General features: G+C 40.7%; 1 protein-coding gene across 2 annotated transcripts; it reads right to left on the bottom strand.

Annotated features, from left to right (window-relative positions):
- Positions 1-335: 335 nt before the first annotated feature.
- Positions 336-23,706, bottom strand: LOC147200367 (inactive rhomboid protein 2-like). Of its 2 annotated transcripts, XM_086119770.1 has the most exons (19): positions 23,557-23,700; positions 17,702-17,794; positions 12,518-12,667; positions 10,773-10,924; positions 10,487-10,670; positions 10,111-10,311; positions 9,504-9,632; positions 8,645-8,754; positions 7,932-8,150; positions 7,645-7,756; positions 7,438-7,512; positions 7,192-7,353; positions 6,836-6,921; positions 6,626-6,689; positions 6,428-6,522; positions 6,241-6,316; positions 6,071-6,171; positions 5,437-5,590; positions 336-2,089 (listed from the first exon to the last, which is right to left on the bottom strand). In XM_086119770.1, exons 3-19 carry the CDS (start codon positions 12,653-12,655, stop codon positions 1,658-1,660), a joined length of 2,490 nt encoding a protein of 829 aa, XP_085975896.1. In that variant the 5' UTR covers positions 12,656-12,667; positions 17,702-17,794; positions 23,557-23,700; the 3' UTR covers positions 336-1,657. The 2 variants fall into 2 exon arrangements, with proteins under 2 accessions (XP_085975896.1, XP_085975895.1); XM_086119769.1 differs by lacking the exon at positions 17,702-17,794 and having other exon boundaries at positions 23,557-23,706.
- Between the last annotated feature and the right edge of the window lie 185 nt (positions 23,707-23,891).

The following is a 23,891-nucleotide window of genomic DNA, read 5'->3' as shown; positions in this document are numbered from 1 at the left end:
GTAGAACTTGCATATCTGTAAAAGTCCTTCGAGAATCTTCCCTTCTCCATTGAAGATATTCATCATCGGTGCCTCCTGAAGTCTTGAATCAAGACAAATGTGTGACTATTGTAAATGTTTCATTCTTAAAATAATAAAAGATATATTTTTGAGTTTGTCAGTGTTTTCGTGTTTTGAAAAACTACCTTCTCTGCATGTTGTCAAAAATGTTTTCGGGTATGGAACATTTCTGGAAATTCATCAGTTTGTCATAGGTACATAATCAATAATTGATATAAAGTATTTAGTTTAAATTACAAACGTGTGCAACATTAAATAAAAGTTTTTACATACAGTGCATTTCATAACACACCTTATCAAAAGTGTCATTTATTTTTATCATGATTGCATTAACATTTATTGATTTTCAAATCAATTTAAAGAAAAAGCAGAGCTTTGATGACAAAATGTTCTTGTTGCCTTTTTTGTTTCTCACCTAAGAAGTCATTTGGTCCCAGTGTTTAGCTGCTATGAAGTCATGACAGTTTTCAGGGTTTCAGTAAAAACATTCACATGATTTCAAGTTTTAAAAAAAAAAGCACATTGCAGAGGCTAAAATGATTGTCAGCCACCTTAATACACAAAGGGCTTTTGAAAAGGAGTTGTGTTAGTTGCTATTAAAACAGGTTAAAACTGTGTTCAGAGTAATACAAAAAAACATGTTCAATAAGTTATTACATGTGTATATATCTCATGATTTGTTGTGATGTGAAATGAGCTGCAAGTCAACTGATAAATCTCAGAACTCACTTGAGCCCACTTGTCCCTCAGCACGACCGCTCACAGCAGTTTCCCTGACGGCTGTGCTCAGACTCATGTAAGAGTACCGCTCACAATAAACAGAGGATTTTTAGGCGGAATAGCGAAAACGAGGCCAACTGTATCACTAAAACTGACACATTGCCATTTGGGACTGGATTTACAGAAATAACAACTGTAATCGTCCTATTTTGGTAGCTTGTATGTATATGTGTGTGTGTGTATGTGTAAATATATATATGACATTGATGCTAACCTTTCATAACAAACTGCAGGTGAATGAAATGGCAGCGAATGTAAGGCAACAAGGGGTTTAGCACATTTACCTCAGTCCACCACTGTTTCACTTTCACTGCATTTACTTGTGTTAACCTAAGCAATGTAATTTTTCCAAGACTATTGGCATGCCAAAGGGACCTATCCAAGGAGAAAGAAACATACTGTAAGAAACCCATTAAAACAGCAGATTTGTCCAGAGTGTTTGACCCAATGTCACTTTGTTATGCGAGGCATCCAGTCCACCTCGCCTGATTATGGTGGCCCCTGTTTCTGCTGGACCGGCTCTTCTTATAAACCCCATTACATGCTGAACAAAACCTGTGAAGCTTCTTTGGTTTCATCCAGCTTTTTGCATTGAGGTCCTGAGTTCGCAGGATCGCAAGAGCCAATGGATCAGCAGCAAGTAAATAGTGGTGGATCCAAACTTTTATGGAAGTGTGTGAATCATCAGACTCTGCTGGGTACCTTTGATAATAAACCGACCATAACAAGTCACGATTGCCAAAGATTTGAAGGACACTTAGAAAACCTGGATTATCACTGGTTAGCTTGGTCACAGAGGCCATCAGCAAGCTCATGGCTAGTGCACCACGTGATTAATATCGTGATCAATGTCGTACTTTTCACAGAATTTGCTCGTGAAGGGCAGGCACGTGAGATGCTCCAGCCAGTGCCAGTTAATGGGATAAATATAAAACCAAACAATGAGTGAAGAGAACAGGCCAATGTAGGCCAACAGTGAAACGACAATGAGGACGCGTTTGCGGTACTTGTCAAACGTTCCAAATGTGACGTAGGGCAAAAAGGCAAAAGAGAGCAGCATGCCACTGAGGAAGCCAAAAATGTGGGCTATGTTGTCCATCCAGGGCAAAAGACCGCACAAGAAGAGGAAAAAAACAATGCCCAAGAGTTTTAAAAAAGCTTTCCATGGTTTCTCCAACATCTGCCAACCTTGAAGGAGCTCAACAAACAGGCACGCCAGAAGGCCGAACTGAGATCCTGCTGGACCCACCTGGAGAGACACAGAGAACAGACTTAGACATCATCCATCTTGGTCTTGCTCACATCACAAGAAAACAGCATCGTGAACACTCAAATCTGGATCTGGCTTCAAGCTTTCTGCATTAACTTTGCACGTTTTTTCTCAACGTTGGGGCATGTTTTCTCTGGGTATCGTACCTCAGCTTCCTCAGTCCAAAAACGGACATGTTAGATCCCTCAAAACGACAACACACAGCTGTTAAAAAGTCAGAAAACCCTTTCAGTGAAGAATCCAAATTGTCAATATGTGTGGGGACGATTATTTTCCAGCAATGCCTCAACCTCCGTTGGCATCCGGTTCACCAGAGCTTTTCAGCTTGCCATGGAATCCTCTTCCACTCATCTATGATGACGTCACAGCAATGATGGCTATTTCAGAATGCCACAAAAAAACAAATACATAAATAATAATGCTCAATAGGATTTAGGTCTGGAATAGATTTGGCCAGTCCATATCACCTTTACACTCAGCTTCTTTAACAAGGCTGTGGTCATCTTGGAGGTATGTTTAAATTTGAGTCCCGATTTGAACAAGAATCTGTGAATTTGGTACAAATTATTTGCTTTCACAGCCCACATAAAATAATTTGGCAGGCCAGATGTGGTCCCTTGGCCTTCAGTAGGACACCTGTGACATTGAGCAACAACTATATTTTTCAAATTGTCGTTCTTTGCCCTGGGGTGCCATACTGAAGTATGGAGCCAGTCTAATCACTATAACATCAAACTAATGTGTGAATGAGGAACAAAGATTAATTCAAAGTACTTAGAACACTCCTATTGGAACAATAATTCCTAATTTACTGAAATGAGGAGTTTTACTATCATGATATGAAAATAAAATTGTCTGAAATGGGACAATACATCTTTTGAGTAGCTCAAAATATGTACAGAAATTTAAGTGTATTTTCAGACAGTTACAGCACACAGGATGTCCACTTTCATCCAACTTGACTCATGGTGAACACCATTAGGGGGATCTAATCCTGAGGGTAAACATGATTTTATAAAAAAATATATATATATATACTGATCATGGGATTAGAAACTGATGAGTAACTCCATGCTCATGATATCATGCATATTTTAAACAGAAGTGCAGCATCGAGAACAGTTTCTTAATGACTTCACTGTTCATGTGCACGGGTCGGCCACCACACAGACTATCTAGGGGTTTGGTACCGCGGCAGGGAGAACACGTCGTAAAGGTGAGAGGATTAAGTGTAAATGACGTCAGGGCTGATTTTGGAGTCTTGCCTGGTTGTAAAATGGCAGATGGCTAATCTGTGAAGAAAACCAACTTGGACAAACAGACACAAGAACGATGCACAGCACGTCACCCGCACGGCCCAGGCGGCAAGGCTGACATGTTCCAAAAGCACAAGATGGTCACTTGTCATTGGCTGAAATCAAATTTTTAGAAGAGATTTTATTATGAGGCTGCAATGTCCATCCATCCATTATCCAAAACTCTATTTGGGGTAAAGCATGGCCTCAGACTCTCACTTTCTCTACCTGAGTTCGATGGAAACCTTCTCAAAATTCGCAACACGCGTGAATGTTAATGGTATCTACCAAGTTGTTATTCAAGCCATTTCTGCTAGAACCACAGGGTCTTATCACCACAGTTAAGGTGTAATCCACTTAAACCGCCTCCTTAAGTGGCTTTACTGTCGTGTGCTGTGCATCCGGCGAGTATTCCTGGTGTCTGAAGACCAGTGAGCTGGTTAGTTTCTAGGAGAATTGGACAGTGGGATTTCTGACTCTTACATCAAGGCACGTCACAATCCTAACTTTATCATGTCACAACAACCTGCTGAGGGAAAACAGGGCTCACAACGTCGCAATAATGAAATGTGATGGAGCAAAAATACATGACGGGTGATTCATGCCTGCTCTGGTTCTAATTGGTTCCCATAGTTTCCAACGTGGGGCAGTTCCAAAATGCCGCAGCTGAATGCAGAAGAAAGTAAGAAATAGTACCATAAACCGGCTGTGCAACAACTGTCTCGGCTTAGAACAGTGAATTATCCCACTTAGCAATGGCATTGTTTGGGCACAGAATGGTATTAGACTAATCCCGAAAAGGGAGAAAGTGGCCTTTTGCGCACGCACACGCACACACACACACACACACACACACACACACACACACACACACACACACACACACACACACACACACACGCACAGAAGAAAACAGCCATGCCAATAAAAAGTAGGTAATCTTGAACGTGCTCTTTTCCAACCACACAGCTTTCAGATCAACACGTTGCAGCATTTATCAAACTGTCATTTATCATTTCTCTATGTAGGCTGTGCGTGATAGGCAGATGCAATCTGTCAACTTTCAGGCATATCCAATAAATTGATTAAATGTGTATATAATGTGTTTTGTTAAACATTTAAGGTATGCTGGTCATGCAGTAAAATATTGTGTGTCAACAAACACAAAGAGGTATCTTTCGTTTTCAGTGCAAGGTGACAAGATTAGATACATACTGGGATCTTATAGTGTGAATGATTGTGATTTGAAGGCTCATGTGAGCCCCTGGTATAAAATGATTTGCAATACCGGTATGTACTGTATCCCTAGAAGTCACTTGAGTAGATGGAAGGTTAAATTTGCTTTCATAATCCTCAGAGTGGGAACCCTTCTCCAGTAAGTGACCTAAGCCACGTTAAACCAGCGAGTAGGAACACCAGGAAAAACACCAGACAACAACAGCGGATATGAAGCAATGGTTCCACCAGTCAGTGCCAGAAAAAACAAAATACTGTTGTGCTATCACACATCAACATGTTATGATTTGTGACTCATCTTGTTTTCATTTTTTAGCTTTTGGGAAATAAATTATTTTTAAGAACCTCCTGTCATGCCTTTCCACTTTCCTGCACTTGGGTCCTACCCATAGCAAAATCGTGACAGTTAGGAAGTGCTCAGCACATTTGTTAAAAAAAAATTAATGAATAAAAATAAAATGAAATAGAAGAAATAAACACCTATTTTGTTCTTACTTAAAATGGCATTTTCTTATACATCTGGCTAGGAAGTGTGCGGTCTATGTGGACCCCCAGTTGCGCTGACGAAAAATTGCCACCCACGCCATCGTTAGTTATCCATCCCTGCACTGTACAAATATACAGCGTACATAGCTCCACATTTAGAAAGACTATCTTATATTTTAGATGATTACATAATCTGAATGGGCAACACAAAATAATATATTTGATGAAGCAGGTCAAGGAATAATACAAATCAATCATCACAAGTTGGATCTATTTCTGCGTGCGTTCACTCAACGGAGAGAAACCTACCTCAGCTCTGTAGGGCAGGAAGAGGGCAGAGGCAAGGTTTCCAGTGATACCACTAAAGATGTAAATGATGGAGATGCGCACCCAACCAGCCAGCTTCTCCAGGTCTCTCAATATGGTCATCTGAAACACTACTGATACCACGCAGTGTAGTAACCTAAGCACATACAAATATTAATCTCTGGACAGTGCAGCTAGATACACCAAAGTACATATACATTTCTGGGTCTTGATGAATTCATTAAAGCATTGCATATTCAGCAATTCATTTTTAAATAAGCTATATGACTCTTCTTAAAAGTAAAACACAAGGGTATTCCTCACATGCTAGGAATTATGAGTAGTTAAGAATCATGCCAATGACCAGTTTAAGGAATATGGGAAATTTAAAAATATTGCTTCAGGTTATAATGCTGAAGGATGCTGATTTGCTTTGCTAAGAGTCTTTTACACTGTTTGAGAAATGTGAAAGTTTACTGTTTGCAATCAAGCAGTTGTAAAAATGTATGTGGATTACCTGATTTTGTAGCAACATGACAAAAAAAAGCTAATTTTTGACTCGCACACGCACGCACGCACGCACGCACGCACGCACACGCACACGCACACACACACACAGTATATAAAAAGCGCATACCCAGCATGGAGGAAAAGGGACAACCAGAAACGGTAGAACTGATCAGGTACATCAGGGTTCAGGAAAGGAAGCAAGCCACAAACATCATCCAGACAATGGACCTGCAGAAAGTTGGCACATGACTCAAAATGTAAATTGTGCACACTGACTCACTCATTTACTCACGCTACCTGTGAGCACAGTGTGGCATCCTCATGGAAGTAGCCATGCATGAAAGTGCAATACTCCCTGGTTGTAATCTCACACCTACAGGAGAGTTAAAAAATAATTGCAGTTTGTCAAGCATTTCATCTCCTAATGATACCAGCAGGCATTGAGGGTCAGTCAAAAGGTACAGCAGATGTGCCAACATCTCACCTGCCCTTCGTTCCAATGCAGCAAGGTCGCCCCTTGATGTTACAGTCCATGTGTCTGTAGCCAGTATGGTTCCACTTTTTGGGATATGTACACACCTGGACACATGCACACAACCACGGATGGCCCCAAAATAGGTTAAAAGTGTGCATGATTTTTAACAAGTAAACTAATTTCCCCAAATTATTAGATTTTCCTCACCGGCCACTGGGTGATGTTATCTGGCCATGTGTGAGGCTCTGCAGATGCAGGCTCTTCACATACTCTTCACAGCACGCCACACAGTGAGGCAGAGAAAAGATTTGAAAAGATACAGTCCAATCTTACAAGCTCATTTAGACAGTTGTGTAGGTTATTATGAGACACTGGACTAGTAATGCGATCTGGACACAAGCACAGGTGTATGCTCACCTGGGATCCTGGTGGCAGACAGAGCCAGAGGATCTGCTGATGTCCACAAGCTCATTGTTCCATTTGATAAAGGTGGCAAGTGTCTCCTGTAGAGAAAGTTTGTTTTAAGATCCAACACAAAAATCACAAGATAATTGTCATGCAGAGCACAGACTTCATGAAAGAATGTAACAAAACTAATAATTGAAACCATTCAGTGGCATATTTTGAAAGGGCATGTTGTGATTGATTAGTTTTGTAAATGGATTACATTCTTAAAGATTAAATATGCACGTGCCAGAATTAGTTCAGTGCACGCTGGCATATTTGCAGCCAATGAAGGTATTTTACGCAGATGGTGAACGTGAACAACTTACAGAGCAGTCAGAGTTGAGAGTCTGCACACATCCAGAGTTGTCATTTTGAACACAACATCCAGACTCTTTCTCCAGATCTTTGGCCTTCTGGATAAAATGGACTATTTGTCTGTCCTGACGGATACATGGAGAGAACTTGGCTCCTAAATGAATCAGGTCGTCCTGAGAAGAGAGGAAATGACTTTCTCATTGTGAGTGGGGCTTCACTCGGGATCAGTAATATCCAGCACATAGACTGACGCTTACAGATCTTGGACCTATCCAAAAGTTCTGCTGTTGGATGTACTTGACACTTTCATAGATGCCTTTGTTCTTCAGCACCTACAGAGGGCGATAGAGGGCTGCATGAATGACACCAGACAACGTGAATACAACAGACGAGACAAGGTACACTAAACAGACGTGACCCTCGGTCAGTCGTGAAAAGAAAAACATATTTGAGTGTACACTTACTAGGTCGGTTTTAGAATGCTGTGCAAACCCCACAGGGGCAAAACCATAAGTACAACAGGACAGCAACGTGATTACAACATGGACAAAGGTGATCCAGTAGGTAAAGTAAGGCCTGAAAACACAAATGACTAATAGAATGAAAAACATCTTCAGTTAAACATGTCTATTTAAAGTGCATTGTACCATCCAATACTACAGTGACCTTGTTCAATTGCATTTTCTTTGCAAGTGGGGTCTCTGCATGTCAATTATTGTTACTTTATACAAAGTAAGCATTCATTCCAAACCTATGGCTGTGGAAGTCATCCAGCTGTTTTTGGATGGTACTGCTGAGGCTGCGTCGGTAGTGCCGGTTGAGCCACTTGCCCACGACGCCCATTCCATAGTGACGCTTTTTGTTGTCAAAAGCAAAGTGCTTAACTTGGGAAGCGATGCGACGGCCACGTCGAGGATGACTTTTCTCCTGCATTGCTGTTGGTGTGCGGGGTGTCCGAGATACATCCTTACTGGGAGTGGAGGTGGTGGCGAGAGGAAAGACCAAATAGGATTTAAAGCCAGAAACAAACGTGACATTGATGCATACAATACACAATGGATGTAAGGATTAAGTATATCACACTTTAGGGCCATTTTCGGTGGCCATGATGTAGAAATTTGTTGGGGCCCAGTCAGGCCAACATCTGTTAGGTCGTGGTTCAACACACCTGCGTAGTGGCTATGGGCCATAGTTAATGTCAACCCCCATGCAGACATAACCCTACTCATCACCAAAGCAGCACAGTCTCCAGTGAAGTAACAGCATCATGTTTTGAGGCAGTTTGTCATTCCCAACTTAAAAAAAATAAATTAATAAGATAAGATATTCTTTATCTGTCCCGCACTGGGGAAATTTACAGTCAGAGTTCAGAAAGGAAACCACTAGGTAGGGAGAGAGAAAAAAAATAAAAATAAATAAAATATCTTCTTTCTAAAATTCTGGGGTTATTGTGGTTTTACTCACAGGCTTGAGAATTTCTGGTCTGGTTGCTCACTTGGGGCAAAAGCAGCAGAAATTGGTGGAGACTCAAATACGTCATCAGTCATAGAGTACAACTCATCGTGGACATCGACCTACAAAAAGTGGTATGGTGACTAACAAAATCCTGGATAAAAGGGACAAATCCTTCATACTTCTAATAACAATTTTGGCCAAATGTTAGTCATTTTAATTAGGGTTGTCCCGATCCGATTGACATGATCGAAAATCGGAGCCGATCCTATGACTTTCAGCTGATTGGTAATGGGTGAAAAAGATTCCATTTTAAAATTTTATTTTCTGAGTCTATAATACAGTATAGTCTTTTTTTAGTTCTCAACTTGGTTTGAACCACTGCTAAATTACTACCATATAAAAAGGTATCATCTGAGGATAAAAAATAAGATAATTGAGACTATTTTTATGTGGTCTAGTTATTCTTTATTGCACTGCTTTCCATTGCATTGTGGAGGTATTTGTTGGGACTCGGTATCGGCAGATACTCAATATCAAGTGACTTGGACTTGAGTGCAAAAAAGGTGATCGGGCCATCCCTAATTTCAACAGGCTAACGTCTATTTTTAAATCAGTTATAGTTCAAGCAACTGAATAATTAATTAGTTGCGATAATACAGTTTACTCAGCAAGGGGTATTGTTATCGAATTGTACATGAAGGAAGATCTTCCATGTGAGAAGCCATTATTCTCCCTGTCAAAATGATTTTATTGTCCAGAGAGGAGAAAAAGTAAACATTATGCATACGTTTGCAGCAAAGTAAGGAAATAAATAAATAAAACTGAAATGGTGGTCATTACTAAGCATTTATTCAGTGTTGGGGCTGACCTTGCTAAAAAAGAGTGACTCAGACATGTCTGCCGAGTCCACAGTTTCATCGTCCAGCCAGCTGGGCCTGATAAAGCTCCTCCTAGGAAAGCTGCGACCTGTAAGAGAACCCGCTAAGCTGCTTCGGCCCTGAGTGGGGCACACACACACACACACACACACACACACACACACACACACACACACACACACACACACACACACACACACACACACACACACACAATCATAATTTTAGTCATCAATGTCACCATTATGAAGACGCTTCATCTTCTGATAAACTGTTCTTACTAATATTTTCTCGAATATAATGACATAGTGAATGTGAGCTACAGAATTCGGAAAATGTATTACATTATTATATATTATTATGACTGTCTCATTTGACCTTTGTACACCAGCCTGACTGATTTGACTAACCTATTTTAAGTGTAAGTGTACGGCATTGAAATGCATCAAATATGTAACAGTCAACTCTGTGACTACTAAATGCAGTTGGACCACAACGGCGCGAGCGCAACACCCCCCACCCCCAACCACCCACCCACACCCACACCCACACCCACACCCACACACACACACACACACTTTCTAGTGTATTACGCACCCTCAGCAGGTTATTTGCAGCACGGATGCTCATGCGAGCGACGGACTCCCTTTTACGTTTGGGGAGGCGACTGTACCCAGAGCGCTGGCTAGTAAAGGAGCTGAGTGAGGTGACCCCAGGTGTGACGGGAACCTTGGGGGAGCGAATGTCTATGTCCTCTGGGTAACGGAACGCTCGTCCTCGTGCCAGGGGGTCCACAATCTAGCAAATAGGAGGAAGAGATGAGAGACAGGTATTGTTGACTTTCTCGAGGAAGATGATCAACAGAAAGCAAAACAATATTAAGATATTGACTCGGGTGATCCATGTTTGCCACAGTAACCATAGTCTTGATCAGTATAAGTTATATTTACATGTATTACTGACAACAGAGTACCTTAGGCATCTTGGATGGGGCTGGTGATTCCAGGCTCTGCTCGATGCTTGTGGCTGTGTCGGGCTCTCTGAATTGTGGCTTGAGCTTGCCATACCGTTGGCTGCAGTGGCGCAGGCTCTTCCTCTGCCAAACCTGTTGCTTGGTCTCACAGTCTTCTCCCACCCCAAACCACTGGGCTGTATTCCTGCAGGTACAGAGAAAAGATGGCGGACAAATCTTTACCTGTCAGAGTCCATCAGACAGGTCAGAGATTGAAATGGTGAAGAAACAAACAATATGAACTCACTTGCGAATACTTTGTGAGAGTGAGGTCTGTCTTCCAAACCTTTCTCTTCTCTCAGAGGCTGACAAGTCTCCATCTGGGCCTCCGCTGATGCTCTCTGACACAGAATTGGTTCCTTGGCCACTCATATTCTTCTTCAGAGACGGTCGAAGGGGCTGTCCCAGCCCGAAACAAAGGCAATACATTTTATATAGTTTTTCGAGTGTATTTAAAAATAAAAATAATAATAATAATAATCATTTAAATCATTCTTAAAATCTCTCGAATTTGGGGAATGCTTGAATTAACTTTAGGGGTGCTTCAACAGCCACAAACCTGGGCTGAACAGGCCTATGAATATTTGTAAAAGTCATCTATATCATTTACATGTTTAAGAAATCAGTTACAATTGCAATCGATAGAAAGTGATGCAGTCCACTGAGGAGGAGTGAGTTTACAACCATGAAGTGAGTCATTTAGATGGTGAGAATAATGGACTTTTTCCGACTGCAAAGTTAATGGGGCTAGAAGTGGGCTAAAAGTAAGTTGACGGGGAAAGAATCCACAAGAAAATAAAAGTAACTATTCATAGAACAGCAATTAATTGGCACTCAGTAGTTAAAACAATCTCACAATCCAGCAAATGTTAATGTGTATTATTTAGCTAATAACCGATTATTAATGAATGCACACACTTTTAGCACAAACATTACAGGAGCCACTTTTACAATGGAATATTTTTTAACAGTGAAATGTGAGCTACTATGCATGCATACATGTTCAAATTTACAGCATGTTTGGTATGAATTTGTGTCAGTGGATTAAACGAACACATTTATCAGGCTGAGAAGATACTCCAGTTGTATTTGTTTTGTGTTGCGCACATGTAAAACATTTTATGAAAACTGTATTTAAAAATGGGGAGAGTACAATAAATATCTAATGGATTTAAGAATAATACCACTCAACTAATATACAACCTAAAGTCCAGTACGGAGCACGGCCTTTCCAAGTTACACTTCCCTGCCCTTTTTTTAAGTAATGAGAGAGCACGGTTGCTTGGTTGATTCTTGGTGACAAATGTATGCATGGTTTCCACAGTAACTGACCTTCAGGAACACTTTAAGAGGGGCCACTTGGTATAAAACAGTTTACCTTCTACTCGGGGGTACTGAAATGACATGTTTGTATTGAGAGCAAGGGGACTGACTACAGGGGGGAAAGGTTCGGCCTCCCGCCTAGAAACTTGAAGGACAGCTGGCCAACATGCCCCTCTCTCGATCATGAGATTAAGAGATGAACATACTTGACTGTGGTATACCTTTTCAAAAATACACAATTCTTGTTTTTATTCTCACTAGAATGATCTCTGTCCTGTATTATTAGCACAGAGATTACAATAAAATGGTCTTGCAGAGGTGTGATGAGGTAAAACGTTCCTATGCGTGATGATTAAATCGTACTCTTAACAGTCCACGAAAGAACACGAATATCGCGTTTCGCACCACAAAGAAAATGAATGAGCAATAAAAACTGATTGATTCAAAGTTTGTTCTGGTGAGGATGTGGTAATTTCAGACAACTTCACTGGGACTCCTAATACATATGTATAGAACTGTCATGGGGCAGCATCCCCTGGAATTTATAAAATGCAGATTTCACATGAACAGCAATTATGCTGTCATATTAAAGGTGAAAGGTAAAAAATATTAACTGTGCATAAAAGGCTGGGCGGTGAAGAAGTGTTGAGGGAGAAGTGGTCAACCTACCTGTTTAGTGGGGTCATGGGACATTATCTCTTCAGGTTTAGGTATTGCTATGACAAGAGTGGGTGGTTTCTTGCTCTTTAGGCGACTGTCAGACTGCTTTCCATTCGGCGGCGGCTCTTCCCCCTCGTGAGATGGCATCCTGACAATGTTCTGCAGAAGAGAACATTTTTGAAAAGCCACTACTTTGGTCACGTCTTGGGCAAATAAATGACTATGAATGAACTCATTAGGCCTACAAACTCCTGTGGCCTCTAAAATAACAGCTAAAGTGAATAGAATTTCACATATAAATGCCCACTGTTGTGTAAGAATGTGTAAGAAACCCACACGAAAAACTGACTTGTCATCAAGCAATTCAAAAGATAATGGAAAAGCAAAGCCATAAAATTTCATTTCCATTAGTATCGAATTCAGACATCTCTCTCTCTCTCTGTCTCTCTCAGACGCCCATAACCAAATGATGGCTCTCAAAGCAAATAATGCCATTTTAATGTACGCAGACATGCACAGCAGCAGTCATTGGCTCTTCTCTGGGTTGACCCCGCCCCCTCCAAAAAGGGATGCCAACTTAACTTTTTAGGCAACCTGTAAGGGGGCTCTTAAAAAAACTTGCTTTCACAAACAGAATAATAACATCGCACATGAGTGATCAACAGCCACCCGAAAAGCAGCATCACATCATGGCTAAAGCTGCAATTTACTCAAATGTATTAGTGTTCATGCTTGGTTTCTATTCTAGGAATGGGATACAATTAAATATTTAATTTCAAAAATATCCTGCTGCCACGAGCTGTGTTCCACTCCGTCCATCACTGGTTTATTGGGTTAGCTTTAACAGGGCTGGAAATAACTGCATATGTGTATGATTGATCTAATTTGCCAGTGGAACAAATAAACAATAAACAACAGCTCAGTTAAGCAACTAATTACAAACTGTCTATTTGTATCCAATGAACAGATATCAGCTTGTAAAAAAAAATACAACTGATAGAGCATCTGTAGTTGAGGTGACAGCAGATGAGATTAATGAAGTGTTGGCCAGCTGGTTAGGGATCCACATCCCTCTTCCTCTGCATTTCCTGCTTCTAAAATTACCAAAAGCCAATGGAAAATATTTGCGACTGTGATGACATAGTTTTTTTAAGAAAAGACAGTCAAATGTGCCAAATGGAGATGAGGCATGCACTCATGGGAATCCTGCTGAAGGTGTGAATATCCTGCACATGAATTGATTCATATTGTAATTTGTCCGCTCATAGGCAGGGAATTATGGCCACACTTGACACTACTTTCCATCTTCAGTCTTGGCCCAAGTCACAGTGACAGTCAAGAGAGGAACAAGTAGTTAGCGAATGTCAGTATGTTCAAAATATCTCAAAGCAAGACACCGAGTACTTCGGCAGTAATCAAAGTTAAGTATAGAAGTCACCTTAGAGTGTCCCAAGCTCATCCATTATGTCATTATGGCCTGGACAGCTTTGACATTGTTGTTGAGTCGTGTTCCATAAAAGCAATGCGGGGCTCAGGGTGTGTGTGTGTGTGTGTGTGTGTGTGTGTGTCATGAGTGAAAGCAGCACGGAAAGTTGACACCAGCTCAATCAATAGCCGAGTTTCTTCTCGACGAGCCAACATTGTTTCGCTGATTGTGCACGCCCACCACCTATTTTCCTTTTTAATGACACTTGTGGTTATGTTTCAATTGTATCCACTTCAAGTAGACAAACATTTCAAGCTTGAGCTAAAATCGTAATTCATTTCCCTTTAGAAGAGCAGATGGAGGAGCATATACATACACCCAACCACTTAATAAAATAGCTTCACTAATGGACAAAGCACTCAAGTGGTGGAGAGTAGTATTGAAGACCACTGTCTATAATCTCCCTCCTCTCAAATGATAGCGAATGATGAGAATCTGTTCTTGTGACAATTAAGAGATCAGTTTACAAAAAAAAAAATAATGTACCAATTAGAAAATGTACATACTTAGGTATGAGCAGAGCACCCTGAAATGTTAATTTCAAAAATAACTTAACACAATTAAGGTAATCACAAACACAAACCAAAAAAAAAATTATAATAATAAAATACAAATGTGAAAAATATCACCAAAAAACAAGCAAAAGAAAATTAATTGCAAACAAAAACACAGAAATATTGTAAAAGATGAAACAAAGATAAAAGATAACATTTTTGTTCAACCATTTATTTATTTTTAATTATCATCATTATCATATTTGAACTAATGAAATTAAATTAGACTACAGATTTACTCCGTTATAATGAATGATGACTATTTTACTAAGCAAAAAGGTAAATTTTATTTGCTGAATGGAAATTAATTGTTCTACTGCCCGAGAGAGATTGGTGTTGGGACGAAAATGTCTATGTCACAATTTGTTAAATTGAATATTTTTTCAGGAGTATATACTATTAGTCAGTCCAGATGTGGGGTGTTCTTTTTATTATTCGTTTATTTTTTAAACACATTTTTGACCAATCTAAAGTGTTGAAAATCGCTCGAGCTCTTTTATGATTAGGGGGTGTCCTGAAAAGTGAGTGGACAAGGATTCTGCAGACGTAGACATTTTATCAGGCATATTTTCCAGCCAGAACTGTCTTATAAACAACATACAGAGCTTGGTGCATGATATCAATGGAGGGCTCTGTCGCAGGGGGGAGAGAAGTCAGCCACCCACGAACTGAGATCATAGATTCCAAACAGTCACATGTCATTGGCATCATCAATTTCTAACCATGTGACCTGGAAAGTTGCCTTTCCACCAAATGCCCAAATGGTTCGTCCAAACACCTTCACAACGTGGCCTGTGCTGTGCTCATTTCATTCACAGCTGTTACTAATGCATGCTTCTTTAAGTAACAGCCAGCCCCCACTTGACTAAAGGCAAGGCTAAACAAGCGTGCTTATTGTAAATCGGTCGGCAAAATGCGGCCTTATCATTTCATAGATAACAATATCTGTGTGGAAAACAGGGTGCTAAAACACCTGGCTGGCAGAAGAGGTGTTATTTTTCACTACTTTATAGTAAGAATATCTGATGGTATTACATGGATAAGAAAAACTAAATGGATAGAAGGCATCACACATGACTGCTTTGAAGACATCCACATTTCACCCAGTGTATTTTTGGCATGTTTCACACTCTGACTCAAGGTTGAGAAACGAAGCAAGGCGCCTCCACATCTTTGTGCATTTCGGCTCAGTTCCTCAGTTTTACTGAACTACAACTTCCACCGTTGCCAAGATGCATGTTGACATGCGGGCCGAAATGCAATACAATGACAGCAGTTCAGGAAGAATCAGGAATGAACTTCAATCAGGGATGATTTCCACTTAATGTGTGTGTGAGACGGTGGCCTTGTCTTCCAATAATGCACAGTATTTCTATCCAAAGAGCGTATATCCATGCATCCATCTTATGCACTATTTGTACTTATTGAGGAAGCAGGTGAGCTGGTGGCTAGTTTTTGATTACCGGTAATCAATTCATTTTGACACATCTAGACAAATGCATTTTTTCTATTGCAGATGAAATCAGGAGGTCATATATATATATATATATATATATATATATATGCCTATTCTACCGAAACATCTGTGCGGAGTATGGACTGGAAGCCCCAAGGTCAAAATGGGAAACACCTCCGAAGGTGGTGGAGAATGACAGAGCGAAGATCCTGTGGGACTTCCAGATCCAGACTGACAAGATGGTAATGACGAACCAACCAGATATCGTGATCATAGATAAAGGGCAGAGGAAAGCCGTTGTAGTGGATGTAGCGGTCCCAAGTGATGGAAACATCAGAAAGACGGAACATGAGAAACTCGAGAAATACCAAGGGCTCAGAGAGGAGCTAGAGAGAGCCTGGAAGGTAAAGGTGACAGTCGTGCCTATGGTGGTCGGCGCACTCGGGGCAGTGACCCCCAAACTAGATGAGTGATTGCAACAGATCCCGGGAACATCAGACATCTCAGTCCAGAAATGTGCAGTGCTGGGAACAGCAAGGATACTACGCAGAACCCTCAAGCTTCCTGGCCTCTGGTAGAGGACCCGGGCTGAATGAGGGACGGACAGCACCCGGGGGGTGAGACGAGGATTTTTTTTTATGCCTAAAATATTTACGTATAACATGTATGAGTTCCACAATTGAGCACTAATTACTTTTAACAAGTATATTTTATTTTTATTTGACTCACTTCCATACAATAAACATTTTTTTGATTCTGTATAGTAGTCAACACAGTGGTTAACTTTTCTTTATACTTGCACAATGATTGCCCATATACAGTAGTTGAAGCTTTCTGTAGGGAGCCAAGAATGAATACATCGGTTTACATGTATTTCTTGTGGGGAAACAGTTTTGAAATTATGACAAATTTGAAGACGTTGGAGCTTCCACGGTACATTGCAATAACTATCATGGACTTAGCGAGACATCATTTCACAGGCTACAAACTAGCACTTCTGATGTGGGTATGCTGTATGCGACCGTGTGATAATCAACGTCATTGCACAACATCCTTCCTCCTGTAACACTGCCTTATTTACACTCTTCTGTATGTGATCATCACTAGCATTTACCAAAGATGTTTCTCAAATATATTCTGGTAATTCACGTTCTGCTCGAGAAACCATCCTCATTCCTTTATTTAACCTCATCAGAAACGGCCATTCAAGCCTTGTCGTTAGCTCAATGAGGAACTGATCCTCATCAGTACTTCTTATAATAGTCATCACTTTCCATCAGAGACCTTGTCAAACAAGTAGGAGGGCCTTAAACGGCATTAACAATGTGAAACTACTACTAGTCACTGTAAATCCAGTCAGTGCTATTTGATGTTTGATCCATGAATGTCTCAATATTTGCATGAGGAAAATCTCAACTAAGATCAAAAATTGCCGGGGGCACATTTTTTCCAAATTTCACTGATTCTAATCTTGCTTGTATAATGCAGAGATAAAGTAAACAACCTTGTACGGAAATGTATGCTGCTGTTTGTGTATGACTGTATTTTAAGTAGTAAATTATAACCGCCACCACTTCTCCCCCATCGTGACATGCTGACTACCACCATGTAAATAACAGCCCTTTATACCCTTAAAACATATTGGTTTCAAAGACAGTTGTTAGCAAGAAAGAAAGAAGGAAATTACAACACAATACCGTTTAATCGAGTTCCACGCTGTCCATGATGTGACGATACGTTGACAGAAAAAAATTCCGCTACGGTAGTTTCATTTTGAGTCCACGAGGTACCTGCAATGGTCAATAAAATAAAAGTCGTAATATTATCCACTGGAATTATTTAAAAAACTAAAACCTGAAGTTCAATTGTTTCACGGGTTTAAAAAATTATGTTAACGTGTTGAATGATGTTTTTTGTTTATTCCGTAACAACCGAGTAGATTACGCATCGTGTGCGGTTTATTGGATACATCTTTTCATATTACTTGCAAACACTATTTTTTGTGGAATCTTGAGGGTGAGACAGCAGGATTTGAAAAGGGTGCAGTTCAGCATTTGCCTATTTTGCGAAGCAAAAAGTAATCAGTTGATGGTCTCAACCACGATCATCGAACGCAACGACCGTACATGACAGCCATTGTTTCCATTTGTTCACCATTAAGGGGTTAACGTTCCACGCAGAATTGATCATTTGCACCAGTTTATCAATCGAATATATTTTTATGATGGTAGTGAAGCTGTTCAAGTGTAAAAATAATTCATTTAAAAATAATTTGGTCCTCGAGAGCTCTGTGTTTTGTGTCCACGTAACAACCGTACCGATACACAACAGCAGAGCAGACCACCACAATAGATGATCTCCTGCTAACAAAGAGCTGAATGAAACATCTTTATTAATTCATAGCACACAACAGGAAGGTTTGATTTAAAGTGTATATCATTTTAAACAGGTTTTTTTTACAAGTTCAGTTTTGGGCTCACATGTCACACTCCTAAGACCACATTTTCTGAGAACAACCAATTTGTGCTTTGCTATGTTTAACAATATTGTGATAATACAGATAATAGTAATCATTTTGGTCACTAACTACAATCACGTCATGTTATTTTTCCTAGCATTTCATATCCTGTGTGAGAGGACACTGCAGTATGGGACCAGCTGGCAGAGTGTCTCAAGAAAGGGAATACTGTGCTTGGACAAGACCTTTTTAAGACAGTCAGTCACTTGTTAGTGAAACAACAGCCGGCCTCCTGATAAATTTCACACTGAGTCTTTTAAAATGTGGCTAAAATGTCAGCACTGGTCAGTTGGCATCACGTGACCATGACAGAGAACGCAGTTATTAGGCCAGCAGGAGTGCAATCAGAATGCATCGAAGACTGTGGGCGTGGGTGACTTTTTTGTAGTGTTTCAAACAATCAAATAAATCTACCCTGTCACTCTTCACATCCAAACAGACAAATCTCCATAAATGAATGACTCAAAACTGGGGGTTTTTCTTCTTTGGCTGACATTACCACACAAGAACGCCAACAATTAAAAAGCCAGAAGCCACTGGTTTTGTTTCGCTATAGAAGTATGGAAATACTCCAGATTCTACTTAACTACGCCGGAGGCAGTGCAAATTCATTTCAGTGCACCATTCCCACAAGCGCTGGCATGCCTGAACCTGCACACAGGCAAGGGAGTATTAAGCAAAGCAGGAGCATTGTTTTTAATCCAGGAGCTTCTCAACATATGAAGGAAACAACACAGTTACAGTATCCCAATTTGGGAAAAAATCCTGGGGTGTTTATTGTTGTTTAAGGATTCAGGTGTACATTAGCTGTATAGAAATGTTGCTTCTTTTCGAGCATTGAGCACTGTTGTCTTCAGTACTGCTACCGAAGCACGACCAGCGTGACCCAGGAATAGTTTCCCTGCCAACAGAAGAAGAGTAGCAGAGCGCTTGCCAAGTTCAGATTTCCATGGCTTCTAAAGCCTTTGAATGGCTATGTTCATGCCACATAACTTCCTGTCTTAATTTGAGAATGTTGAAGGTGTGATTTACACTCTACATGTCTTGACTGGGCAGTCATAGTGGGTCAGACTAGATGTAGACAGAAGTCATACAGTGGAATCTCTGAGGTCAATCAAACCCGTCAGTGTGTTGTTGATGCTCTTTGGCTAAGAGTAGCCTTGTGATATTTACCATTCCCAACATCCCAAAAGTAAATTTAAAGTATCAGATTAGTTACAGGTTTCAGTAATTTATGATACACCATTCTAAATTGAGTGACTGGTGTAGGATTTATTTTGAAGAGTAAATTTGAGGTCTGTGAGGCTGGTTCAAATTAAAGACACAACTGAGCTTTTAAAATGTTGAATTTTCAGGGAAAAAAAGTGTGTAAATTGCACAAATCCTTGGAGTGTTATGCTATGCTCAGACCAAATGTGAGTTGAACTATTCTCACAATGAGATGACATATAAAGTCAATCCAGTTTGTGCGGATGGATAGGAAACCATGGTGGACGGAATGACTGACAAGTTTGCGGAATGGGGGAAGAGCACGTTCGCTCAAGTCAGTGAATTTAAACCGAAAGACGCACATCGCATCACGACAGCCAATCTGCATTGAGATTGTACTTTCGTCTCTCTCACACACACACACACACACGCACAAACACCCCCCCCCCCCCCAAATACTGTTAATGTATCACATGATAATCATTGCGGTCTGTCTGCACTGGTTAGATGAACAGCACAGCCCACTTACGATACCGGCTGGAACTGAGCCAAAATGGAGCAGGACTGGAGAATTGGAAAATGAGCAAGAACGGTGGCTTATTTGACAAGTGTATTTTCATGTTTACAGCTGTGTATCTGTGAACCAAGATAGCAATAGTATTTGGCATTAGTTGATGGATGGATTGTTTTGTTTTGTTTTCTGTCTCTGTTGTGGCATGGTGTGAATAAGGCAGCCACATTCGTATACCACAATCAAACTCAGGCAAGGCACACCGGGCCAAGAGACATTTTGTCTTCCCGCTGAATGTAGCATAAGATGATGCAAACAGCCAACTGCATTAGAATTCAGTGTACCTCACCTGATATGAGCTTCACAGGATTCATTATAGACTGCTTTTTCTATAGCTTTTTGTGGTTTTCTTTTAAATGTCTAATAGAAGGATTAGCCTCAACAATAAGGCCTGTTACAAGGAGAAGCATATTGAGTGATAGTTTAGATAGATCAGTTTCCCATTCAATGCATTTATTGTGAAAGTTAAGGTAGCGTGTTTTCCTATTGGGTTAGTAGCTATTGTGATGGTGTCGTTGTTTAAGAATATTAATTAAGATGTTAAAAGGGTGCATCTTTGACATGTCAACATTATGCCTTTGTCATTTAAATCATGATGGAGTGTTGTGTTGGTTGGGGTTTTTTTTAATATACTTAGGCTGTCGCAGTTGTATTACGCTATTTTCATTATTGTGGGACATTACAGTTAACTCATTTACACCCTTTGACGTATAAATACGTCAATTTGCGCATAGCCGTTCCCTCCCCATGACGTATTAATACGTCAATCACGTGTTTTCATGGGGGAGGGTGCAAGAGAGTCCGATGCAACTTCTCACCACAGGATTAGGCTTGACGGCAATGTTAAATAGCAAAAAAATGGCCATCGGGTGGCAGTGGTGCAAAAATCAACCAGGATCACGCAGCAGAAGTAGTAGAAAGGGCATACAGTGAAGGGGGGGCATATGTGGATAGTGGATTGGAACATTAGCTACTAGCAACGATGGAGAAAAGGAAATAACTAACTAAAAATGATTTTTTTTCCGGTATAAAAGCGTCCTCGAAACAAAACAACAAAGGAGATGGTGTTTGTGTGGAAGAGAAAATGACGCTTCGGTCACTAATCGAAAGCGGCACCCGTCAAACGAACGTCGGCCTGCACAAACATGGCGTGCTACACGCGGCCCGTATAGCTCACGCCGAGTTTCGAGTTCATCTGATGAAGATGAACTTGCTCCACGTCAGCGATCATCGCTTGGCAGAGCATTTTGTGCCTCCCGATGCCCCACGTCGCCCACAAATCGTCTCCCCGGCGACTTCCAGCGATGACGGCAAAGAGGCTGCATTGCTTCGCATGGCCGACGCCGGGCACACGTTAGCGATTCGTTGGAATCGTCTCGTAAAGACGACGGCGAAAACGATGAATTGGAGAGCGATTTGGATCCCGATGTCGGACGAATAAGTGCCTTCGGACATAACGGAAAGCAGCTGAGAGTCCTCGCCAGAGCCGCTGGAACGAGGAGGTAACTGCTGACTAGCTTGCAAGTTCCTATTCAAAACTTCATCACTTCTTATGCCTCCTCAGTCACTTTTATGTACCGCTACATTCCCTGCTATACTATGAGGTTGCCAGTAACACTCATCATTTATGTACGGTTGATGCGTCTCGTAGATGTGGATGAAAATATGCGCCATAAATGCGCTGACTTGCATGTCGCCATAGGTTTTCAAAAAACAAACAAACAAAAAAAACAGGACACATTTGGTCCGCTCAGCTCTGCTAAAACCACTAGTGTTAAATTCATATTCCATTTCAAATTGGATGCTGAGCAACATGGAATGAATGGTGTAAATAGCAGTGTGCGAGCATGTATGTGTGAGAGTTGCTGAAATGTAAGTGGAAAGCAACAATAAAAAAATAGAAAAATAAAAGTGTGGTAATTGTACATACTTCTATACATTACAGATTGTCCAACCAGAAGCCAAAAGATGATGACTCCTCGCTTTGGTGGTGGAAAGAAAGGTAAATAAAATGATTGTACCTCACTCTGCAGCAAGATATATTTGCAACTTTTTATGTTTCTATAATTTATAGGTCGTGCATCTGGACGTGGTGGGATGAATCGATGTGGTGACAAACTGGATGGAAGCCAAAAACCATCTTCTCCACAGCTGCACTTTTGTTCATAGTTCAATAGTTTTGTTGTGTGCAAATAAATTATTTTGCTACAAAAACATTATTTGTAATGTTCTTTTGTAGGAGGAACACATTATGGAGGTATTTGAGCTGTCACAAAAGCAAAAAATAGTGTAAAACTTGAAATGATGCTTGAAATGCATGCTTTTACAAAAAGCTCATTTTCTCTGGATTTCTGCAGAAAATCGGCATTTTCCATCAAACTTAGCAGTTTTCTAATGCTGATTGCCAACGAACGGAGAAAGCTAGAAACAAACTATTTTTTCTGCTGAAGGAAGAGATTCTCACCTTTCTTTTGACAGGTTGCATGTATATATAGCCATAGAACAGAAAATTCTGTGGGCCTTGCAAATCAGTCGAAATTCAGTAAAATGTGAGGGATTGAGGGGGTTGCTCCAGTGAAAAGGGGTGGTATTCAATGAGTTAATAAAGCTTTTCCTGCTAAACAATGAAATCAAATTTGATCTTCCAATTACGTGTTTATTCGAATATAAATTGAGACGACGTCAGTCTTTTTTCTGTATTCATACGTCTCGGTGGTTATGTGATGTGAGATTTTTCAAAGGTAAATTGGTCAAAGGTTGGGAAACACCGAGCAACAAACAAAACGAGGGTAAATGGACATGAAACTAGTGTCTACTAGCTTCTAGGTCACTTGGCCGTTTTTGAATGTTGCCTCCCGCATACTTTGGATAACAAATGGAGGAGTTGTCACACAAATAAAATGTCTCTCCACATGGCAGCTGTGATAAGACTCGAAAGGAGAAAACAAGAATAAATTGTGTCGTTTAGAACACGGATAACAAGCAATGCTTTAATTGGACATAAGGTGGTGGGTGTGGAACGTAATTATTAAACGGACAAAGTTGAATTAATAATTGTTTTCTGAGGGGAAAAATGTGCCGTTAGTTTATTTAGTTCGCCAGACTATGGTGGCGATTTGTGATGTCACGGTTAACTACTTTTCCATTTCCACGAGTAGCCCGCAATGACACGAGCAGTGCTAATGACGCTAACTTTTTTCCACGCTGTTACTAAAGCATTGCAACCTTACCACCTAAAGCTATATTCGGCTCACCTGTGATAGTGAATGACCGACGTGTTCTTCATTAGCAGGTGGAATTTATCAGGCAAAAAACGTGGCGTTGGTCGAAGCGTCCGCCGGTATGTCGGCACTTCCCTCTTTGTGTCTTCCAACATCCTTGGCTTGACTCTCAGCCACACCACATAGGAGCGGGAGGCGGAGTTTCAACTGACCTCATCCGGAGACGGCGAGACCGGATCGACGCCGGCTCCGTCACCACCGCCTCCAACCGAAAGTACTGCTTGGGTATCATGATCCTTGCCGTGTTTTGACAATACTGTACATGTCAAGTTTGTTGCACGTTTTTATTTAACGTCCCTGGATATAGC

This window comes from Hippocampus guttulatus, chromosome 9 (genome assembly GCF_054856545.1).
Source record: "Hippocampus guttulatus isolate MCC_2025c chromosome 9, RoL_Hgut_1.0, whole genome shotgun sequence".
Taxonomy (NCBI): domain Eukaryota; kingdom Metazoa; phylum Chordata; class Actinopteri; order Syngnathiformes; family Syngnathidae; genus Hippocampus; species Hippocampus guttulatus.
This window is presented reverse-complemented; position numbering and strand designations above follow the sequence as displayed.